Genomic DNA, 24,817 nt, shown 5'->3' with positions numbered 1-24,817 from the left:
CTTGTAGAATACAAACGACAAGATTGGCATTCCGGGGGTATTAGAATCGCATTTTCGGAATTAAGGCGGTAACCACTGCAAGCAGTTTATGCATACATTAAATCAATCGAAGTTCTTCTGTTTACATGTATATTTATTTTCGTCCGTTCTGTTAAAAGTGTTCTTGGTCGTTTTGAATACTGCAGGATAAAGATGCAGCCGCTACAAGACGATTCGTCCCGTAGCCATGGGTTTAGTGGAGTAACAGTCCTTGAATTCCAGCTTATCTCTAGGCCGTCATCTATATTTTATCACTGCGTTTCGTGTCTACAGATCAGACCAAACCTTCAATGTACACCTGAAAACAACATAAAAAAAGAGCGCTTGTGCGACATATATAATGCATGCTTTTGAAGTCGATGCCTATTCCAGAACGTGTATAGTCATCCGTTACTTTAAGTAGGCAAGAACCTTCATGCAGCTTTAGGTGAAACTGCCGAGTCAGGTTTGAACACAGACTGAATGTTGAGAGGCGCCTTATCGAGTTGCTTGTCGGTGACTGGCACTACTATGAAAAAAAAGAGGAGGGTCACAAGTGTTAATCGCGAATGTTTATGCGTTAGTCGTGGTGTGGGCCAGGTGTTTTCGCTCCCAATGTCGATCTCGCCGAATCTCTTGACGGTAATAAGGTCGATGACATTTCGCTGTAAAGAATATTTTATAGCATTGTAGTTTAAACTACTGCCCTCCTCTCCAATGCTTGAGTGCTCGCCTGATTTCTAAGCATACGCTGCCCCAGCCGAAGGCGCTATGACTACGACGACAAGACAGAGGAGGGCGATTCTGACATGACTAAGGCAGTATAACAGAGACAGTTTGAAAACGACGGCATAAGGATAATGGGATGATGACGAGCGCATGACGTTGATGACCTGGTGATGGCTACATGACGACGTCTGTATGACGATAATCAGATCACGACGATGGCACATAGTGGCATGGTGACGTACCAAGCAGCACATGCCCATGGAGACTTCATGGCACACATTCGATTGGCCCACCACTGCACACGGCGCCAACGGCGCACAACTGAGCCACGAGTTAAGAAAATCAAACGAGTTAAAATACCGAACGTCATTTTACTCTTCCGTAATGCTTTGAAGTCCATTTTTCCGACGCTGTTCTTTGGCAGATAGTTTGTATAAATATCCATAAATTGAAGGCAAATATGTATAAGTAGAAGGCGTTGCGTGGAAAGTGAGAAAGGAGCAGGCCACTGGCCATGAGGCTCTCATATGCTACCTCAAGGCATGAAGACTGCTAAATTCGAGGCCTTCGCTATTCAACAAGCAGTAACAAGGTCATCCAAAGGGCTTCATTACTTGTTAGGCACCACGACATAAAGACACGCGTAGAATGAACCACAGAAATTATAGTCGAAATTTATTAAGTTTAATTCAAGGAGAGGCTGTCTGAGGGCCTCGAATTTCGCCGTCTTTATGACATGTGGTAGGATACGGGGGTTTATTAGCTAATTTCCTTCTCCTAAGCTCCCATACCACGTGACACCTGCTGCTCAAATAATTTTGAAGATTTGCGGCGATGGCTGTGAGCAGCGATGGCGAATACGCCCAGGGCAAATCTTGGTAACGTGCTAGAATGCCCAAGAAAGTGGCCTGAATGATAGCAGCTACGGAATCTTACTCGGCAAAGCACCATACGCGTCATGCGCTAGATGTAAGGTCCCTGTATTTTTGAAAGGTAGCGCAAGCTTCTCGTCCTCCGCGCCGTTTCCTCCTCGCCCCTCCCTCTCGGTCGCCATTAATGAGTGAAGCGCGCCCGGCCGCTACCGCCCGTGTCATTTCGGATCGCATGCGGCGCGTTGAAACGCGACTGGGCGCATTTTCACAAGGCTGTTCGTAGGTAAGATATCTACGTAAGATATGTAGTACCTTCAATTCTTAGTAGGGTTTGCATCGCTCAGACGAGTAAAACAAGTAAAACGAAAGGTAGAACAAGTTAAAGACAATCCTGAGTAGTCTTTAATACTGCTGATTGTTGCTCGGAATCGAATGGTGTTCTGTTTACCTGACGCATTTACGAAAACAAAAGAACTACATCAAACTATGCGCACACAATTCGGCGGAGACATGTGCTAAATACCCTCAACGGGCTTTTTTATTTCTTCCAAAATGCATCCGCACGCTTGTTTCGCCCTCAATTATATCTTTTGGTTACCGTGTGTGCACGCGCTTTCTGCGTTTTGCTCTTTAATTAGCGACTCTTCCACTATGCTCGTTTTGTGAGAAATCATGCTGGTATTCATATTTCCAAACTGCGCCCTTTTGTTCTCCGCAGAGCATAAACAAAGAATTTTTTTTCTTTTACTCAGTCGTTGGCTGATGGTGAACTCGCGAACGCACCCACCTTCCCGCGTTTATCACTAACTGCTCGCCGTTTGAGGTTTCGTTTCCCACGAGGAACCGCAAAAAACTTGCCCCCCTTGGCAATGCTATTTGAACATCCAACAGCACAGCAAGTCGGCATCGTGCTGCAGCCGAGGGCGTCTTCAAAAATGTAAAAAGCTTACGCTCACACACACCGCACATGTGTCCCGGTGTTTCTATGCTCACTAATAGCGCCGTTTGCCCGCGAAACCAAAACCGCGCGGGTCATCTGAGGTTATTCGTCACGTGTCAAGGTTCGTCCAATGGGAGAGCGGAAAATGGCGAAGAAGTCAGGAGGGGGGTAGAGGGCGGGGAGGAGGAGGAGGAGGAAAAAGAAGAAAGGAAAGGCAGGGAGGTTAACCAGACGCACGTCCGGTTTGCTACCCTACACGGGGGAAAGGATTTAAAGGGATGAAAAGAAAGGAGAGAGAGGGAAGAAAGTACTCGCAGTATGAACACGTGCGGTTGTCCAACACTTCACAATTGGTCACTGAGGCCAGTCGACTTCATGAACTGTAACAATGGCCGCGTCACTTTGTAAGCCTGCGACGCATGGGGCCACGGTCCAAGAATCTTTGTCTCTGAAAACGGTCTCCTGTCTAATCGGTTTAACACACTCCGGAGAATGTCGCGTTCGGTCTCATAAAGATGACAAAAACACAACACGTGTTCCACCGTCTCCTCACAGTTGCACGAGTCACAGATTAGTGTGTCGGATATGCCCAGAAGGAATGCGTACGGAAGGATATGCACCTTTCCTAATGGAACAATGGTTTGCGCTAACTTAGGAACATACAGGGACCTTAGCTATATGTGGATTTGGCTTCCACCGGGTGGCAAGAAATATTTTCCTCCCCTTTCATTTATCCTTACCTTATCAGTTCTACATTTGAACTAAACATAACAAATAATTTCCACTGCCCTTTTCCTGGCTTCATTGTCGGTGTTTTCTTTTGATTGTAAAAAACAAAAAATTGAGCCACTCCGATACGTTTTTTTCTTCTTGCTCATTATAATCTGTCTTTACACAACGGCTCGCGCACAAGTGATGCTGCAAACAACGTGGTTTTCTTCGTTCACGTGTACATCCAGTGCGTATTTTTTTAAAAAAAACGTCGCCTGTGGCAACTTATCCGTTTTACGTAGACATATAATTAGTCCGCAAGTACATCATATAAACTGGTATAGCTAAACCAGCGAACACAGAAAAAAGACAAAAATTACCTTTATGCTATTTCCTTGGTCGCCAGGACTGAACTTGAATGAATGGCGGAGGTCAGTCACCACATGTGTCGCGTCAGAGTTTTTCAAGTGCCGTTGTACCTCTCCTTGGGCGAGGAAAAGCAAAGGATGAAAATTTTTTTCCACATTCTAAAAATGAGGTTTCGAATCATTGTTGCGTTATTTTAATAATATCTCGCAAACCTATTTTAAATTGTGCAGTTCCAAGGCCATGACTCCCACTGCTCCGGCACTTCACAATTATTGTTCCCAAAAGGAAATTCCTGCGTCTGAGTGTTTTCAGGTGAGAGTTTTAAGTGCGTGTTGCTAAGGAAGACAGTAAATTGAGGTAATCTGGAATTTGTGTAAAATTTTTACAGTTAATGTGAAAATTTTCTGCACACTTGTACACATTTTATGTATTAATTTATTACATTTGTAATTAATTACAAATCTTGCGTTTTTGGCTACCTCGGTTACTTATTGTTAAAGAAATTGATATTGCATCTTCTCCTCCTGACATTCTTGCTTTTTTCTCCCGTGTGTAAGTTGGATGTTTTTATTTAAGGTTAGAAAGTGCATTTAGGTGTAGTCCTTTTCTTCTCCCTTTTTTATGCATCTTTATTTTTTCTCATCTGTGATGTTTATGTATGGTATATGTTATAGTGATTGAATTGTAAGCAATTGGAACTTTAGTAGGACGTTCTGGCGCGCTAGTTGGTTCATAGCGTTTAGACGTTTATATAATTGCGCAAAAAAACAAAGACACATGAAAGTCTGCGCTCGTGGTGTCGTGTGTCTTTCTTTTGTGTGTCCTTGTTTTTTTCGCGCAGTTATATAAACGTCGAAAAGCAATTAGAAAAACTGCATTTCCGCTCTGCTACTCCTTTTGTTTTACGGGTATTTGGGTCTTGTCAAGCTGCCATGAGCAGCTTTTTTCACCACTTTCCCTCCGCAATACTGTATTTTGTTTTGTGGAAATAAAGCATACTACTACCTCCTAGAGAAGCAATGTCACCATCAATTAGAGAAAACTTCTTTAACTAACACAAACATTTGAAAGTACTGTTCATGATGCTTTCACAGAACCTTGTACTTTTTCAGTTATTCTATTTCAAAACTAGCACACTTACGATGCTCTTAATCCGAAGATTCTCCACAAACTGCGTGCACTGAGGAGGAAATTTAAAAATTGAGTCATTTATGTATTCTTACGTGATTTGAATGCAAAAGCATTGTGACTTCTCGAAGTTATTCACATTAAAGACTTCTTAAGTACTGCAACGTGCTTTCGTTCCATTCTTTGCTTTTTTCTCCGCGTTCGTTTATCACTAGACCATTATCATTCAGAACTCATCGCGTGTAGCTGCGACTTCATATTGTCGTTGCTTCATTATATGCTTCATGACGTGACACGGAACGTGACGTCATACATGATCATGTCGTAACCAAGTTCCCTTCCAATTATCACGTGGCCATGATACGGGACGTCATAATTGTCACGTGTCCTTAACAACTCCACCTTAATCCACCGTGCTCTAATTTGTACCAACCTTAACCCACCTTAATCCACTTTAAACAACCTTTATCCACTTTACTTCACCTTTGTTCACTTTACTGCACCTTAAGTCACCTTACCCTAATTAAAGTCGCCTTCCTATAACGAATGGAATGTCGCAACGAATGTCGCAACGAATCCAGCCATTTTGCTGCGGCGTGACGTGTCCAGCCAGATTTGACGTTACGTGATCTGGCTGCAACGTGACGTGTGCAATGACGCATGCACTAGGCACACCTTAAGTCAGCCAGAACCGTGGAGCCGCCGTGGCGTAAGGGAAGCGTCACCCCGGAGGCCCGACTTCGATTCCTACCCAGGCCCAAATCTACCAAACTGTCCTTTCAAAGCCACTAATCTGCTTCGTTTACAGGAAGCAACCTCCCTGAAAAATATGACGTCAATCCGAGCATTTTTGGCGTGTTTTTACTCTTTGCGCCGTCGGTCATTTGGTACCATCACTTCATCACGCCGGATTTTCGGCCTCATGGGAGATTATTGCTTATGCATTGATGAATCAGCCTTTCTGAGAATGTGCCTGAATAATGTAGTTTATTGACTCAGTAGCTTCTGTGAGGGCGCGGTTGTACATAAGACCAATGTACGCTTTGAACTGCGACAGCTATTTAGGGATTTGGGGGAACGAATTGAACCATTGTGTGTGACAAAGGTGCTTTTTACTTCTTTAAACGATTGCTCGTGAGTTCCTATTTAAATAAATGGGAACGGAGAAAATGTCTTTCTTGGCAACCACTCCATTGAAGTTGATTAGGTTTATTACATTTGAAAGGACAAGTTAAATGAAGGGAATGCAGTAAGTAGATGTTTCATTTAGCCGGCAATGTGTATATAAGAATTGTTTAAAACTGTGTAACTTCCAAAGACAAAACTATAAAGGAATAAAAATGACATCACAACTCTGTAACCTGCATGTAATAGTACATCTAATACTTTTCTAGAAGCAACGAACTTAGGGGCACGTTTGTAACCCAGCATTTCTTTTATTTTACATTCTTTAGTAGCATGACCTGCAGTGACGGGCCCTACTGTATGTTGTACTTTATTCTTTGAGATTTGTCATCTCGCTCTTTCTTTCCTCCCCTCCTTCCTATCGTTCCTGTTTATGTTTGTCTCCTCCTTTCTGAAGAGTAGGCAGGCGTTGTGCCCTCTTCTGGTGGCAGTTGCCAGCCTTGCTCCTCACTTTCTCTTTCCTGTGTATACGTCTACAAATCAAATAATAATAATAATAATAATAATAATAATAATAATAATAATAATAATAATAATAACCTGTAGAGCATACTCAGTCCTTCTGCCCATTTTGTTGGGATTTCTCTGAATATACTCTTGTTTTTCATCTTGCTTTATGAATTAAAGATTCCTTCCATTGTCTTCTTTAAACTTCCGTTCTTCCTTTTAATTTTTTAAATTTTATTTCCCACTCTTATCATCTACCGTAGCATGCACAAATCTTTCTTTACCATTCAGGTGTTTCCCTCACTCCTTAGCTATCTCTATGATAACAGTAAAATAGTCTAAACACGCATAAACACATCGATCATCAAAACCCCGAGAAAACTTGCATAAGTAATTTACCTGAAATATTGTACACTGCACAGAAAACTAAACTATATGACTTCATTTTTCATGCGCTAAGTACTGTATGACGCATCAGGGACGAAACAAGCACTGGATTTGAAGCGAACACGGAGTGACACAAGGAGGCGCAACCCTGTGTCACTTCGGGACATATTCAGTGTTCATATCCAGTGTTCGCTTCATCCCTGATGCATCCTGCAGTACTTAGCGCAAGAAAAATAAATGCGCACCCACTATCCCAATTCGCAGCTCTTCTAAACTACATGAATTCAGCGTGTATCATTTAGGTCAGAGCGCTTGGTTCACCTTGACATCCATGGACGGGCTATCGATCAGGTCACAAACACAAATAAATTGGCAGTGTGAAATAGAATTTCACACTGCCAATTTTATTGCGATAAAATTACATGGACACCCCAGGCAAATTCCCGCCGTCGTCATCGCCGTGATGTTCCGCATAAATTCCAAGGGCGACAACGCCGCGGCCACGCGCCGTATGCTTAGGTCCGAGCGAAAACTTGCGCGGATGAGCCGAGAAGTATGGCGGCTTAATGCGGTGGTGTCTAATCTCGCTCGCAAGGGAGGAAGGCGGGGAGATGTGCGCGCCCTAGGAATGGAGTGAGGGAAGGAGTAGGTTAGTGCGCATCTCCTCTTCTACTGCAGCTGCGGCGGCTCAGTGCGGCCGCGCGCGTCCTGTCTCGGGGACAATCTGCGTTGGGTTCGAAGGGTAGCCGGCCGGATATAGCTCATGGCTGCGTGTGCGCTGTGGTGGCGCGCGCCTAGTTCGCGTTGAAGCGAGAGGCAGCACGAAGGGGAATTCCCTCGCCGCTGCCGGCGCTCTTTCTTCATCACGCCAGCGTTCTGGCAGCGAGTGTCAGTGGTCATCGAATAAGATGTGTTCGTGTTTAAAAAAAATTATGGGGTTTTACGTGCTAAAACCAGTATCTGATTGTGAGGCATGCCGTAGTGGCGGACTCCGGATTATTTTTGACCACCTGGGGTTCTTTAACGTGCACCTAAATCTAAGTACACGGGTGTTTTCTTAGATTTAGGCCCGTGTAAATCCAAGAGTTTGTGTGTGCGTGCGTGACAACATGCTTGCTAATTTACTTAGTAAGTAAATGTTTACAGCATTTTATACAGCTGATAAAACGACTAACCTTACTTCGCATAGCTATCTAATAATTTTCTATCGCAATCAATGCTATGTCTGTCGGGCGAAGCTGACTTTCTTTTGTGAATAAGCAACTGCGAAGGTTGCAACTGGTCCTGTTTGACAGTTACACCTAGACAAATTCCATTGACTTTTTTCATTTGCAGTAAATGCTTCAGAAGCCATGTGTTCTTTGTTTTCTTTGCACTTTTGCTGATCATACTTTACCTTCTTTGTATTCTGGATCACTCAGGACAACGGTAGCCCCGGCAATGCAGATGCTGTAGAGCGCCACAAAAGCTTCGATGCTGTTTCCGAAATGACAATACACTTTGTCACCAGGGCCAACGTTGTGAGCTTGAAAAATGGCAGCGCAGCAGCGTAATTTCTTCAGAAGTTCTTTATAGGTTATGCTCCTCTCTCCATCGGTCTAAGGTAGAGATAAATGGCAGAATCAGAGGAATGCGGGGAACTTAAAAACAGACAATGCCCTCGTGAAGTGCAACAAAATAATGCTAAAGTTAGGACATACGTGCATCTGCAGTTATCCAAGCACAGTCGATGCTGTAGCTGATACACCAATAAAAGGACACGGTCACGAGGTGGCTGCAGCCGGGAATAGTTTGAAAAAAGCGTCACAGAACGTCGGTTCTTTGAGCATTATTGACAAGCAAGGAGCCACATATGATTTAGACTGCACTGTCTGGGGCCCAGATGCTGGTAAGTAGCCTATGCAAATAAGTTAAAATAAGGAAGAACACAGTGCGGTGAACTCCATAGAAAAGGAGGTAGAGAGTGCTGTGAAATGCGAAAATTGTCGATATTTGTTAGGATCGTTGACAAAATAAATAAATAAAGATGTGAAAGAAATTCAGTTACGGTTAGTGATATCTAACGTTTTCGAAATGAAAAGCACGTGAACTCTGTCAAGGGGAGTGTTCCCGCCAAGACACTCAACGTAATAAAAAGAATGTGTATCAAAACCCGCCCGCCTTAGTTGCTCTGCGGACATGGTCTTGTGCCGCAGCGCAGGATGTCGTAGCTTCAAAGTTCGGCTACGGTAGCTGAACTCCGATGGAAGCGTAATGCAAAAGAACTAGTGCAGTGAACTTTCGGTACACGTTAAAAGAACGCAGGTTATCACTTTGGTTTCAACTGGTGGCAACAGTGTCTTCTATACCCGTTTTGTCATTTTAAATGGATTCGAACTTCTGGCTTCGGCAACAGCACAGTCAATGTTTGCCGCAGTTACGTCGCTTTCATGTCTCATATTTCCGCCTTCTTGATGCCAATAATTAAAGCAGCTGCTACACCAGCTTCGCACATGTGCCTTTCGTCATCTCATTTTCTTGGTGCTTTTTGGTCATATGCGCATAGCTGCTACAGCACGTGTGCACGTCAGCACTAGTCTGCCATCCGCCGTCCTCGTCCTTGGAAAGCTGGCGGTTGTGCGCATGTTCAGGTTCTACCGAGACATCGACGGTGCTGCAACCGCCTAAAAGACCATAGATAAACACCGTGCTCTTCAGTTGGTCCAGCAGTGGCTTGGCGGATGGTTGCTACAGTGGCGTCTGTGTATGTTTGCACATAGGCAATGTTTAGGATTAAATATGCTTCAGGATCAATGATCGATTCCTTCTTTTACCGGACCCGGCATGTTTTCTCTCTTTCTCATTTTGCCTGCTGCACTCCACAAGGAAACTATTGTTTATTTCGGCAGAAATTTGTGTTCAACCATGGCCCGGATAACAAAAAAAATGTTCGTGCAATTGCAGCTTGGTCAGTCTCGAACATGTCAAAGTATAAGTGTCCCAACATTTAAGGCACCATGCCTAAATGATTGTTTAACTAAACTCGAGTGTCTCGCTCACAAAACAGCCGACGCTATCCTGCGCGTGAAAGAACTCGAACAAACCGTAACCAACCTTAAAGCGCCATTTAAAAATTTGACCAACAAATTATGCCTTGAAACCTGCTCAACAATAACAACTTGGCCATCCTCGCCTTGCCGGAGGTGTCAGCTGAAACCCTTAAAAGCTTGTGGCCTCCGTCACCGACCTTCTGTCCACCACTAGTGGTGACCACTGAGAAGGTATAAAGCGTTCTCATAGACTATGTGGTAGAAGGCAGCACAATGTCTTCTACCTGAGATGTTAGATTACAAAAATTAAGATAGAATACTGAAAGCTGAATACTGAACATTATATTTGCTAATCAGGATATCTCGGCCGAGGTACGCCCTGTGTGCTGAGCTATGAAGTTGGCTTGGTCTCGAAGTCATTTTAGTTATGTTTCTATGTCATTATATTTGACAACATTCGCCATCTCGTTTTCAAAGCACCCACCTCTCGAGCTGTGATTGCCTCCTGAAAGGCAGCTAAGAGTGTGTTAACATAAATACGCGAAGTTCGGTCAACAGGGGCGTAGATTTCAACTGTCGCCTCGAATTGCATAATCCGACAACGATATCTTTAACGAAAGCGTGAGCACAGAATGTAATACAGCATAGCAAACTTTTGGTAGTTCATGAGCCGGATTCTGTATAGATTCGTTTACCAAAGAGTTCAGATTGGCGGTGGCATTACATTTGGGCGGTCCGCTGAAGTAATGAGAATGAGAGTAAGGACAGAGGCCACTCGGCGCGCAGGTTTTTGTCTGGAACCAAGGGGGAAATATAGCAAATTAGGAATGCTTTTTGCTCTGAACGCGGATCTCGGCCGTGCACATGGCACGCACAGGCTCTGCACATGGTACACGACGCCTTCGAATAACACCGAAGCACCTCGCGCCACCTCACTTCGTAGTAGATGACGGATTCCGTTCCGCATAATTGACATGTGCGTGACGTCATCATAATATGCGTGCGCGCCCCGAGGCGATGGCACCACCCAGGCGGCGAGCAATCGCTGCTCGCAAACAGAATTCTTCGAAAGCCGAAGCGTTACATAATACGGCCCTTGCGCTGCTGAGCACGATGTCGCGGGATCCAATCCCGGCCGCAGCGGCCGCATTTCGATGGAGGCGAAATGTAAAAGCGCCCGGCTGCTTGCATTGTAGTGCACGTTAAAGAACCCCAGGTGGCCAAAAATAATCCGGAGCCCTCCACTACGGAGTGCCTCATAATCAGAACTGGTTTCGGCACGTAAAACCCCAGAAAGAAGAACAGAATACGGCCCCAAGTTGGTAGTCCAGAGGGTGCAATAGTGATTTTTATTAACAAAGGCATCGAATTCTTTCTCCTGCCTCATAATCCAGGTACTGAGTCACTATGGTGTAACCTAACGAATGGCGCGCTAGTCATGGCATTTGGTGCAACAGGTATATCGTCCTCCTGGCACCGCTTATATATTTGACTTTGTTAACAAGTACATCACACAGCATGGGCTACATAGCCATAATTTGTAGTTTCAATCGTTTCAATCTCGCGCATATCAACATGCAGTCGTATAAACAGCTTTGTAAAGTGATGATCGCTATGTCCTTGTCCTTTCATTTTTTTAAGTCGTTAAATGCTCCACCTGCGAAAACACTGTTATGATGGACCTTTTGTGAACTACGCACTCGTCCAGAGTAAACTTCAACGTTACACTCTTGAACCCTTGTCTGATCACAAGGCGGTCATGATTAGTCTAAATATCAAATTTAGTAGCAAAACTCACGCGCAAATATGTCGCAATTCAAACAGAGCAAGAGATGCGTCTATTGTGAACACGCTGGAGTCAGCGTAGGTTGATTGTTTTATGTTCTAGGGCTCAGCGTGGCGTTTAATGTTTTAACAAGCGTGTTTTACGGTATTGTTCGCCTCTGCATCTTAAATCCCGTTCGCGCGAATTTTACGAAGTGCTATGGGACCAAGTAGACTGCTGTTCAGTTGAACGGCAGTTTCAGTGTCAACTGCCGTTCAACTCAACGGCAGTTGAATGTGCCCGTGTAACAGGGGTATTAGACACCTTCCAAATATATCTATTAGCTGCGCAGCTTGCGAGTGGAATCATTCGATATCGTCCAATCTGTTGTATGCATGTATAAATACAACAAACCTACCAATATATCGCCCGTTGCAAGCCAGCGCTTGTCCCGTCTCGTATTCGTCCCCATACTTCCTTTGCACGCTGATTGTAGATTACCCAGTCAGCCACCTTGCTAAGTCACTCTGACGTACTGGCGTTGTGGTTGCGGCGCAAAGTAAAAAAAAATAATGAATTTGACCTTTGTTTTCGTTTAGCAAACAACCAATTACCGCAAAATAAACAAAATAAAGTTATGATAGAACAATTCATCAGTATACACTGAGAAGATACTTATATTTAGTGTTCCTTAAAAGACTACCCGCATTTTCAACATCAAAGCTTTCCAAGTGGTAGCTTTGATGTTGCCCTCTAACGCAGCCTTACGCACCTACAGCTTCGTTTTCTGTAAACATGACCAACCCATGTGTTCTAGATGTGTTGAGCCTTACCAGTGCAATTCTGTTTCCATGGGGTCCAATTTTTTCAGTGAGGAATTCAACAAATGACAACAGCACTGGCTTGGATTGCTTGTACGGAGAGTGTACAATTCCTTCTTGTATTGTTGCTTGCATTGTAGCCTTTAAAAAAAGCAGTGGACACACATGCATCTTATCACCCGTTAAATTCTCAAAGTACATACAAGCAGATTTCCACGACTGTTTTGATGGCAGTGTTCATGCCAATTCCATGCATATGCTGTGGGCTGGTATTTGATCTACGAAAAACGTAATTCTGGGAGCATCGAGGTACACCGCTGCCATGAGATAGCTGGTACATATCGCAGTCTAAGCAGTGCTAAATGATGGGACAAGCAAGAAGCAACACAAACGATGAAGGACTGACGTTCAGCTAATATTTATGACATGCCCGCTGCTACATTAGGACCGCCAGCAGGAGCCCGTGAATTCTAGAAAAAAATTAACTAGAATAGAGAGCAGCCTCACTGTGCAATGAAAAGCATGAATATTCTCCAAAATTAGCTGATAAATCCAGTGTAAGAAAGTATGAAAACCAGAGAACACGCGATGTCTCTGAAGCATATGATATAGCTAAAACAAAAAAGAGAAGCTCAGCGTGCATCAGCCCACCTCAAATTAGGGCTTTCCATAAAGAGATAGATATTTGAAATGAGTGGCCGTCGCCGAAGCTGGGCTGTGGCACTTCATATGAATTCACATTCAGTGATGTTGTCAAGCTTCCCTTCTCTTGTGTTCTCTCCTTCCTGTATATTTATATTCCACGCAGAGCACGCAAGTAAAGCTACCTGAAGGTCAGCGCTTCGTCGCTTGTGTTCTGGCTCGTCCCGTCCTTTCGTGCTGTTTAGACACCGAGAGTCGAGGATTACGGCTGCTCCCGGGGCAGGCTTAAGGCTGACCGGTGTTACGGCAGGTCACCTTGATAATGCTGCTTGTTAGCTGAGGTAATCAAGAAAGATATAACTGAGAGTAGTATAGACGGCGCGCTATGCGTGATGTTGATGTAGAGGTGCTAAAGGGCTGTTGCCGTTGTCGCCGGTTTATGTCGAACGACGATGCCGCCATACTGAACTGCTTCGCAACAATCTGGCAGCATAGTGTAGCAGACGCCGCAGCTGAACTCCGAGAGGGACATAAACGCACTGCCGGAGCAAAATCTCGGCCCCACGCTGCCGAAAAGCAAGAGCAAAGCTACGCTCACTTGGCGTTGCTAAAGAAATTGAGAATTCAGACGCCAGACCAACCAAACGCGCATGCGTGAGTGCCCAGGGGGGCTGTGGCCCCCCTGTGTGAACTATAGCAATCGTTATTTCCGGTTTCTATGAGCGCATTTCATGACTTATTTTACCATTTGTTCAACAGGGCATTCAGCTGTCTAGCATATAAGTTCCGATCTTTCAGACGTGGTCATTGAACGTAGTTGCAGCAGTCGTATAGAACAATTACTTGGAATATAAATGATCTTTATCATTCCGCCTTTGTTACGTCCAAAGCCCGGAGACAAACGTAGACAGTAGCAAGCACTTTATTGCTGCATAGTGCCGCAGGTACGACGGTACAAAAGCAAGTGAACAGTGAGCGGGGAGGCAGCCGAGACATGCCGGCTTTATAGTTATCGCAGTCGGGTCACATGATTACTGGGCAGCTTAGCTGGCCGCTCTTATCAACAACACGTGGCGCTATCGCATACATGACAGCCTTCATGTCTGCTGCTGGGAAAGCGTAATGAGAGATTTCTGTGAATCTTGTTTTCAATTTGTAGGAAGGTGCAATTCTTTTTTATATCTTTTTTATGACTAGGGAGAGTTACGGAAAAAAAAGCTACACATTTACGAGTGCGCGAAAATCACCACCTTATGGGCATTCTTATAAAAATGAAAACTGAGAAAGACCGCTGCCAACTTTCCTTTTCCCCGTGCAGTTTCTGGTATAGTGCCCGGTACATGGTTACAGCTAGACCATTCAAATATCTGATATGAAAATACACGTTGCACACATTGTCTAGCGCATTACAACATACATGTGTGTGATGAGCGGGAATCAAATAAGTAATGCATTTTCTATTCAATATTTGCTTGTAATTCTTCCGGGATATGACTGATATGACTTAATCCTTGTTTTCACTGAGCGTGGATAGCACGTGAAACCTAAAATCAGCGTGCGGGATGGCGGGACACGGACAAGGTAGTTCTATACAGTACGCTCATTACCGGTAAATACACATTAACACTTCGCAGGTAGAAGATTGGGCCAGTTGGCGCAAGACAGGCGTTTGTCCGCAGTGAACATAAATAGGCTGTTGATGTCGACGATAACGACTACATCTCAACACAACCCAGAAACATTCTCAAAAATACGCATTACCTTGTTGTACTAGTCGACGCACGAGCGGGTATTTCCATCAAATCCCGTTCAGGGCCAAATGAAACAGTCTCGCGAATTATGTTATTACCATAGCATGTAGAAATAAAAATTATTTGGAGCGGATTCATCTTCAAAGAGGCGGATTCAGACTACAATCAAAATATTGCAGGCGAGCCAATATTTTGAGACTTCGCTGAAATCATCATATTCTTGAGTTACCTGTGCGTTTGAATAGCTAGGGAATAGAGTTCTGCAATGATTCATACAACCCAATAACAAGCTGTGTTTGCGCTCACCTACCGTTTGACTTTCGTAGAAGTTTTCAGCTCTGCTGTCGCACGTCCATTCCTCGCAGTCTCCTGCACACTTTTCCAGAAGTAGCTCCGGCATTTGTAGGTGCGATCGAAGGAAATTCTCCATTGGCCAAGCAGTTGACGAAAACGAAGGTAGTAATACCGTATGTACAACTCTAAAAAAGACTGGCAAACAAACAAAGGAAATTGTTTTTGTAATTCACGAGCAAAATAATGTAAGACCGTAACTGTTGATGAAAGTTCTGCATGAATAATTGCCTCGTTTCTGCTAACTTAGAAATATTCAATGTTTCATGATGTACGAAGTTTGTTGGTGATGTTGGTATCAGTTCGAAATGTGCAAGATTTTTTGATTAGGAAAGAGCTATCATATGCTAGTACATTTCCTTTCTTTTTTTTTCTAGGGACAGTTCCTAGAAAGTACAGTTGTGTTGCACAAATAGTAAGCCTTTATTATTGCTTGAGGTTCTGCTCATATTTAGCACGTTCTTCTGAGTTGAGTTCGCGCTTTTTTTTCCTTTGCAAGTTTTATAGCAGATATTTCATCACTCTCGCTCATGGTGTCACGCTCATCTCTGCTGAGCCAAGTCGTGCCGTCACGCCCAATGAGACACGTGCAACACATGATATTCCAGAAATAAGCGATTCCGGTCTGTGCTCTTCATCCTTTGTTATGTTTCCCACGCATCTGTGAATGTGCTCTACTTGTATGCAGCCTACCAGCGAGGCTGTTTAGGCTGCATACATGGGCTGCATACATTATAAAATCATATTTTTTTTTCATACGGCACGACACTACTCCGACACAAGCCCCGCCGCGGTAACAACACCTGCCATGCACCTGCTGCAACCGCTGCTGCTGCCGCGCAGGCACCTCGGACGCGCGCGACGTTATAACCACAGAAGTGCAGGCCGCGTGTACATGCGCCGTCGCCACACTCTTTCACCCTCTGCCCACGAAGGTGTGTAACGTTAAAACCACAGAAGCGCAGGCCACGTGCACAATGCTGTTCAATCGTATCATCTCCATTCTGTCGCCAATACGGACGCGAGCCACCCACCCCCCGGGGGGTACACCCCGTTTCAACGGGGGGTACCCCCATTGAAACGCATGCGGGGGAGGCATACGGGGGCTAGAGGTAAACAGTTTCGCTGCAATAATCTGCCGTAGCGGACTGACACTGTGAATCATTTCCACGCCACCCGCTAATGATGAGATTACGAAGTAAAATGTGATAAACACTTCTCCACTGCGCGTGACAGAAACGTGCAGTAATAAAACTCAGGAAAAAAATTCGTCGGCACTTCCACTCCGTGAAGGTGGTTAACCAGCGAAACTGAAACGTGCGGCCCCGGTGTTTATCACTGGGTTAATCCGAGGGTTCATTAAAGTATTTCTCAATTATGAGGTTACACACACGTTCGGCTGCGACGGAGAGAACGACGTCACTGACGGTATGCCCGCAGTCCGCCGTTGTCGCTTGCGTTCGATGTCTCGAGTTTGCTCGGCGACGTGGTTAGCAGCATTCGCCTTCCGTTGCCGCTTGCGATTCTTTGAAATGAAATCGTTTACAAAAAAAGAATCTGTCCCTTACGTAAGACAATGTATCGCTCATACCCCTTTAAGCAATGGCTCATACCCCCGTATACGCGGCCTCCCCATTACGACGACAGAAGAGAAGTGAAATGGTACACTGGAATGATGAGCGGCAACGCAGCCATCTCTGGAAGATGACGATGACGAAGAACGCGGGAACAGTGGCACGAGTGCGTGGCGAACACGAGCATGAGCGTAACGCACAGGGCGCCAACGCGCCAGCTGCGCAGGAAGACGACGACGCTCGAGTCAAACGCTGATGAGGATAGTTTTCTGTACACCGGCGATTTCGCCTAGCCATATACGATTCGCCTAGTCATATACGATTTCGCCTACCCATATAACGCTTCGCCTTAAAAAAAAGAACTGTGTTCGCGTCATATATGCGAAAATCCTGCTGATATTTCAATACTGCCCGCCACAATACAAAAAATGGATAACAGAAAGAATTACGTTGAATCTCTTGATGAAACAGTGTTAATACGAAAATTCCACTATTTTTGTTGCTTACAGAAGCAGACGTTCATTCAGCAGCATGGGTGCTCTTCGCTCCTTCATTTTTTCAACGCGTCCATAAAAGTGGCTTCAGAATGTAGAACAGCTGAACGAATGTAGAAAATGGTGGAGCACTGTCTGTCTTTCACCTTGAAAGATACGCATCCCAGAAACTCTTTCCGAGCAATCAGTCGCAAAATAATATCTACAAAAATGCGATGAGTTGCTGCAGCACGAATGTCAACAGCTAGAACAAAATACAGGAGAGACAGACAGACAGATCGAGGGCTATAGGGTTCACTGGAAAGGCAGCGCAAAGTTCACAACTATACCTGACCTGTTTTCAAACAGACCCCTTTTCAGAGCCGACGTGTTTCCTTAGTCTCGAGGTCAGAATTGGTTAAATTTGAAGAAGCTAAGAGAAGGTATGTAAATCATTATAAAAATGATGTGTGTCCATATAATTGGAAAATTAGGTCCAGGGGCATTTCCAGAGGCATTTCTGTCGTCGGCGTCGCCATCGCCGTGAGGTTCCGCATGAAGTTTAAGACCGAGAACACCGTCACCGCGCGCCCTACGCTCTATTTGCGAGTGAAATTGTGCGAGGGTAGCTGACGATTGCGGTTCCATTTCGGCCGTGCGAAAGAGAGGAAAGCGGGCAGCAAACGCGCCACCTTCCATTTTGCGGGAGGCACCCAACGCTGCGAGGCATAGGGAGGAGGGGACGAAGGGGGGCGGCATTCTACTCCTGCTGCACCTGCGTATGCGGCGGGTGCGCGCGGTCGCGCGGCCGTATCTTGAGATCGATCTGCGTCGGGGGCAGAGTCTATAGGTGCGTCGGCGGCTCGTAGCTTTGTGCGTGATGTGTGCTCGGTGCTCAGTTTGCGTTGAAGCGATAGACAACAGCACGAAGGTCACTTCGCTCGCTGCTGCCGCCGCGCTTGATCACGCCAGGGTTTTGACAGCGAGTGTCCGCGGTCATCGAGTGTAATGTGTTGATGCTCGTTAATTTAGTTCGTACGCCTACGTTACTAAGTTCATAAGGCCGATAAAACTGCTATCCTTACTTCGCATAGCTGTGCACTAGATTGCTATCGCAATCGATGCTTTGCCTTTCGGGCGAAACTGCGACATTTTTATAAAAGCCAACAAAATGTACTCAAATTACATCGCTACAGATGAATTATCTGTCGAGGTGGACATCATTTGCAAGAAAGATCCAAGCAATTCATTTACTAATTCAATTATTACAATTAAAAACTTCTTAAGTAACAACTTGAAGTGCATGTTTACAGTGGGAAGTTGTAGGAAATCGTCCTGAATGTTTCGTTACGTGTTTCTACAATTCGAAATGGTCATGTAGACCCAAATAACTGGCGTCAAATTATTCGTTCGATTTACCTTATAACGCACGTGGCCCCGAGAAGCACAATTCTCCGTCCAGCTCCCCTGTGATATAAAATGGTGACGTAAAATGAAGCTGCCATCGTGCTAGCATCTTCCAACAAGATGATACCAATTGGCGCTTATAGCGCAGCTCTCCATTGGACGCACAGTCACTTCAGCAGCAGGGGCAATACCGACATATTTATCGCATGGTATGGTCATTCTTCCTTTCACCACGTCCCATTACGTCACAGAGGGGCTGCACCGCGAGCCGCGCTTCAGTTTCGCGTGCGTAACGAGTTCAACTTAACAAATGACTTAAGGGCAGTTATATTGATTTACATGCCAATATTGAAAAGTAGGAACACGGAACTGGATTTGCATGACGATACTGTTCAGATTTATAATGTAATCATGTACTTTACAATTTATAAATAAAACATTTTAGGGTAATTATCTTAATTATTAAATGGAGTGATCTGGCCGTTTTCTTTCTTTGTTGCGCATGATGTCCACCTGGGCAGAAAAGTCATCTGTAGTGACGTAATACCAGTAAAGTTTGGAGGCTTTTTTTAATGTAGTCGAAAAAAAGATATGCGGATCCCAGGCAGTGTGGGAATCGATGTAAGCGAAGCTTTGGATGCTGTTTGTTTTGATTGATGATAATTAGTGGGGATGTTGGTGGTGAATGTGTAATTTCTTCAGTGTTTAGTCCAAAAGGAGAGTGGTGAGCTGATGCTAAACGTTACCATGCGTGCACCACCACTGTTTTTCTGCGTAGTCCACAGAACACACAGGGAGACATGTTTGCTTGAGGCGTTGTGGTGTGTCATTGTTCATAATCTCTTAGAGAGTTTGAGCATTATGATTGCTTCACATTGCACATCGCATCGTTGCAGAAGTGTTAAACTTTAATGGAGTTGTGGGGCTGTACGTAATTCCATTAATTATTATAAAGTGGTATGTATACATTGTATACATACATTCGCGGTCTGCACCGCAAGTTTGGCTGCGTATCGAAGACACTCCTGTTTCACGCGACGCTTCTTTCGGGGTGGGTGTCTTCGACACTGAGTGCACGCTTTGGAGCCATTTTGCTGGCGCGTGTTTACATGCTCCTTCTGCATACGAGACCAGCACGCTGTTGAGATGCCAGCTCCAAGCGCTGTTTTCAGGTTATGGTCGACTGTAATGTTTACACTTTCACAGCCCAGCACGCGGCCTCCTCAGCTCAGCACCTGCATTTTCGTCGCATAGGAAAGCAAGCACAGCACGTGCCATACGCACAAACTACGCATTCCGGCCGGCGCCGGCGCGCGCCGGGATGCCACCTCAACTAACGTGATCTACATATAGTAAATGCACGAGAGAGGAGGCGCCTGTGCATTGACACGAATGGCGCTACTTTGTTTTTTTAAGGGGCTTTATGGTGATGATGATGACGATGATGATGATTTAATGGCATCCCCTTTAAAACGGGGCGGTGAGAAAGAGTCACCAAGCCGGCTTGATTTAATCAGGTATACTGTACATGTTATTATCTAGCATGTTTGTATCTATTTCACAAATCTTTTTTTCTCAATTTCTACCTCGTACCGCTACCCATGACTGTAAGAGATCAAATAAGGTCCTATCAAACTCTTCCCTGATTTTTTTTCACCAATACACTAAACGTCTCTTGCTTATCTCGACTGCTGACCGGTTGATTTCAACCCAAGCGCTTCGGGAAGGCGTACGTTACCTACGGTTCTCACTGATTGAATCCCTTCACATTCCATTAGGATGTGCTGAATGGTCTCCGGATCTTTGCTGCAGCATACACGTGTCTCATCTTATTCCGCATATTTTCTCCGGTATGTATTGGTTCGAGCCTCAAAGAGCCAGGCACTACCCTTTGTGTTATCGCACAGATTTCCCCTTCAATTTTTTTTTCTAATTTTTGTAAATATCCATCGTACTTTTTGTTTCCATTCTTTGCATCCAATTCGCTGTCTACTTCTTTCACTTTCTTTCTGATAACTTCTGGTTGCCTATTTACAGTGGCAATTACGCTGTACTTGGTTGCCAACTTTCTTGACCTCTTCCTCCATTCTTTGTCCACGCTTTTCAGGTACAGATACTTGTGCACTTTAGCCGCCCATTTATTTTTTCCATGCTCCTGAGTCTTTCTTCAAAACTAATTTTGCTCTGTGCTTCTCTGGCTTGAAAAGAGGCCTAACCCATGTTACCTTGCACTGCCTCATTCGTGGTTGTACGGTGGGCTCTCAAAGCCAATGGGAACACCGATCTTTCGTTAACTTCCAACCCTGACAAGATATCAGATCTTTATGCATAGAATAGTATTTACGAACGTTAGCGCTGGTAACATTACTCCTTTCCAAATTCCACGCGCCACTTCATACTTACTGTGGTTCACAGTGATCTGTGTTTCACTATTGCTGCATGCCGCTTCCCTTTTATTTTTAGATTATCTTGGTGGGTGCTTGAGTAAGCCTTTCTTTCGTTTATGCTTACGTCGAGGTACTTATATTGCTTGACTACTGGTATAACTTGTTGCTGATATAACTCCACGCAATTACTCATCTCTTCCTTGAATATCATAATTCCTGACTCTTCTGTGCTAAACTTAAGGCCTAGATTGTTGCTGCGCTGCCAAAGATGCGCGTAGACGAGCGCCATCTGATGGTCTTGCAAGAAACCCAGCGGCACGCGCGGCAAGACCACCAGAGCAGCGCCTGGAAAGTCGGGAGAAGAGGCAAACGAAGCGTCGCTTTGAAATAAAAACGCTCTGTGCAGACTCTTATTGCGGAACACTTTGCTTTAAATGAATAATACGGCGCTTTCGGCATCCGCGCATTACGTTGCCTGAAGAGAAAGCGCACGAATGCCAAACCATTAAAGCTACTACCATGCGATTAATTAAATTATCGGGTTTTACGTGCCAAAACCAGTTCTGATTATGAGGCACGCCGTAATGGGGGACTCAGGGAATTTGGACCACCTGGGGTTCTTTAACGTGCACCTAAATGTAAATACACGGGTGTTTTCGCATTTCGCCCCCATCGAAATGCGGCCGCCGTGGCCGCGATTCGATCCCGCGACCTCGTGCTCAGCAGCCCTACACCATAGCCACTGAGCAACCACGGCGGGTTACCATGCGATCAGCTGTCGGAAAGGCACCAGGGTGATTCTTAAAGCACTGTGCTCCAGTCATGCTACAAAATATGGCGCGGTACAGAGAATACCTGCGCAGTAGATAGCTACGAAAGGAATGAGTGGGGTATTAAAGAATGGAATGAATATGACCCAAGTTCATGAACCAGAGCTACCCAATAAGTTCCCGTGTTGCCAGCTCTTGATGAAGCATTGCTTTTCTCGAGGATAAAAGAGATGCACTTTATCACCAACGTTGCGTCGCTAACCTCCCAAGATAGGACTTAACTCCGGGACGTCGGCAAAACTAAGTACTGCGCTGGTGCACAGTGACCAAGGGAGTAACGCCGCTTACTGGAATGGTAAGTTTCTCGCCGCATGTGACCAGAACCGCGAAGTCAGTCTTTAGCACTGCATCTAACCGTCAAAAATAAGCATCAAGATTGCGTTGTTCACTGCACAACACGTTGTCTCAACATGATTGCCGTTTGTAGCTATCGGCACATTTATATCACCTATCAAAAAAAAAAGAAAAACATTCGCCCGGCAAAAACCATGAACCTCGATGCTTCATCAGCAGCCCTGTGCGTCTGTCAATATGAAATTTAATTTGATACTGAATAAACCACGAGTTTGAGCGCTGATCCTTCCGGTACGTTGTGGAAATAAAACGCGTATGCGTCGCAGACGAATAGTTTGTACAGAACTAAATGCGGTCAACATAAATGAAAATGTTAACGTGACCTTTAAATGTGATATGCATGATTAGGCTGCTCCCGGGGTAATAGACCGACAGTTGTGGTATCCTCACATGCACAGCAGGTATCCTCACCGCAAATCTGATAAATGCGCTCAGTTTCTTTACAATGACAATGGAGAAGCGTAGAAAAATTCTTAACCATGCTGAATGGCGTATGGCTAGCTACTTTATTGTCTCACTTTTACTGTTCTTTATGCGTTCTTACTCCTTTTTTTTCAACTCCGTAATACAATCTCAAAAAAAGTGAACTAGTATAATATAATCCTTGCGGTAGTGGAACACTTTTGAAGATTTTTTACCACTGGCAAAGTTCAAGGAAAATTATGATGGCCAGGATGGTTCGACAAACTTAGTGGGCGTTTGCTCACACTTCCTTTTTTTCGAAGGAAGGGGGAGAGTAGGGGCGGGAATCTGATAAATGCGCTCAGTTTCTTTACTATGACAATGGAGAAGCGTAGAAAAATATTCAACCATTCTTAACCATGCTGAATGGCGTTTGGCTAGCTACTTTATTGTCTCACTTTTACTGTTCTTTATGCGTTCTTACTCCTTTTTTTCAACTCCGTAATACAATCTCAAAAAAAGTGAACTAGTATAATATAATCCTTGCGGTAGTGGAACACTTTTGAAGATTTTTTACCACTGGCAAAGTTCAAGGAAAATTATGATGGCCAGGATGGTTCGACAAACTTAGTGGGCGTTTGCTCACACTCCCTTTTTTTCGAAGGAAGGGGGAGAGTAGGGGCGGGAATCTACACACATACACCCCTACTCACATTCACTCCCACGGTCACGCATCAAAAATTGATGAATAGGTACACTCTTGAATCAATGCACCGTGAATATCGAGAGAGTAAGCAAGTGAGAAGCGAGCATACGTCTTTGCTACAAGCTTTTACTAAGTACAGAACAACCACGTTCCAAGCCTGGTGCATAGAAAAAGCAAATCTTTCGCAAATAAGCAGACATGAGAGCGATTAGGCAGAAAATTAACAATGTGAAAGCCGTGGTGGGTTTCCCAAGTTTCCCCAGTGAACCAAGTGTGGCACCTAGTTCATATACGGTGAAAATGGGGGAAGTGTTACGGGGGGATACATGGCCAAGGTTTAATATTTTCTGGGTTTATTAGGGGCTTCGCAGCAAATTAATTATTGCACTTCTAGAAGCAAAGCCCGAAGGCGCTGGATCGAATCCCGGCCGCGGTGGCAGCATTTCGATCGGGGCGAAATGCAAAAACATCCGTGTACCGTCCATTGGGCGCTCGTTAAAGAACCCCAGGTGGTCTAGATTATTCCGGTATCCGCCACTACGGCATGCCACATAATCGCAGCGTGGTTTGGAAGTAATACCCCAGAATTTAATTTTAGTACTTCTCGAAAGTTTTATACAAGGGGTACTCATGCAAATTCTCGTGGTGCCCTCCACCGAGTTCACCAATTAACCTCAGACTAGCGGCGGAAAGAAAAGAAAAAAAAATAAGAAATAAAGAAAACGTTTCTTTCTTCCTCTCAGTAGCATATAACAGACTGCGAGTCAGCATCGAGCGTATATGCTAATCATGTGCACGTCTCGATGCTCGTCACACGTATGGCGCCTCTTGAAAACCCACGTGACCGTTTCACGCAGTGAGTTTTGAGCACCCCTAGCTCCCGGTGCATGGCGCTGTTACCACCGCGCCGCTCCGAATAATGTTATTGAGTCAGAAATATGACAAGCCGCTGATTCAAAGTGATAGGAAAATAACGAAAGCAAGACAAGAGACACTCATCTTGATTTCGTTCAGAAGCGTATGGACGGCTTGGAATAGTATGGACGGCTTGGAATAGATATTTAGCTCGGATTCTAGTACAAGCACCGTACGGCGTGTATTTGCTGCTCGCTGCATTTGTACGAAAATGAGCTCCGAATGTGCTTAAGTCCTCACTGAAGCCTCTGTAGCGTTGGTGAATGTGGCGCGTCAACGAACCAGTGACTGCCAACAATATCCGCCGAAACAGAGGTTTGATGAGCCGTACCAGGGTGTGATCCGTATTCATTGCAAACATGAACGCAGCAAGGCAGTTGAGGCAAGCAATGGGCACTTCATCAGGTGATCAAACATGGCGGCGCCCACGAGATCACCATGAACAGAGTCCATAACGGTCGTGGGCACTGAATATAATAAAGTAACACTTAGCCTCCTGGAAATCTCTGTATGTAAAGATAATTTTGAAATGTATGACAGGGTGGACGAAGTTTTAATACTACTAGTAGTTGAAATCTTGTCGCATGCTGAATTGTGTGATTCCGTGAATGTTCACGACCATTA

At 44.7% G+C, this 24,817-nt stretch overlaps 1 protein-coding gene across 1 annotated transcript in view; it reads right to left on the bottom strand.

Annotated features, from left to right (window-relative positions):
* Positions 1-24,817, bottom strand: part of LOC119449032 (uncharacterized) — an 80,321-nt gene that overhangs the window by 35,951 nt on the left and 19,553 nt on the right. Inside the window, exons 2-5 of the mRNA XM_049660836.1 lie at positions 15,105-15,283; positions 12,414-12,542; positions 8,183-8,384; positions 3,651-3,754 (exon numbers count right to left, since the gene is read on the bottom strand). Coding sequence (XP_049516793.1) covers positions 3,651-3,754; positions 8,183-8,384; positions 12,414-12,542; positions 15,105-15,224 — 555 coding nt within the window. The 5' untranslated portion in view covers positions 15,225-15,283. The remainder of the gene's footprint in view (positions 1-3,650; positions 3,755-8,182; positions 8,385-12,413; positions 12,543-15,104; positions 15,284-24,817) is intronic.

Source organism: Dermacentor silvarum, chromosome 1 (genome assembly GCF_013339745.2).
Source record: "Dermacentor silvarum isolate Dsil-2018 chromosome 1, BIME_Dsil_1.4, whole genome shotgun sequence".
Classification (NCBI taxonomy): domain Eukaryota; kingdom Metazoa; phylum Arthropoda; class Arachnida; order Ixodida; family Ixodidae; genus Dermacentor; species Dermacentor silvarum.
Note: the sequence above shows the minus strand (reverse complement) of the source record. Positions and strands in the feature narration are given on the sequence as shown.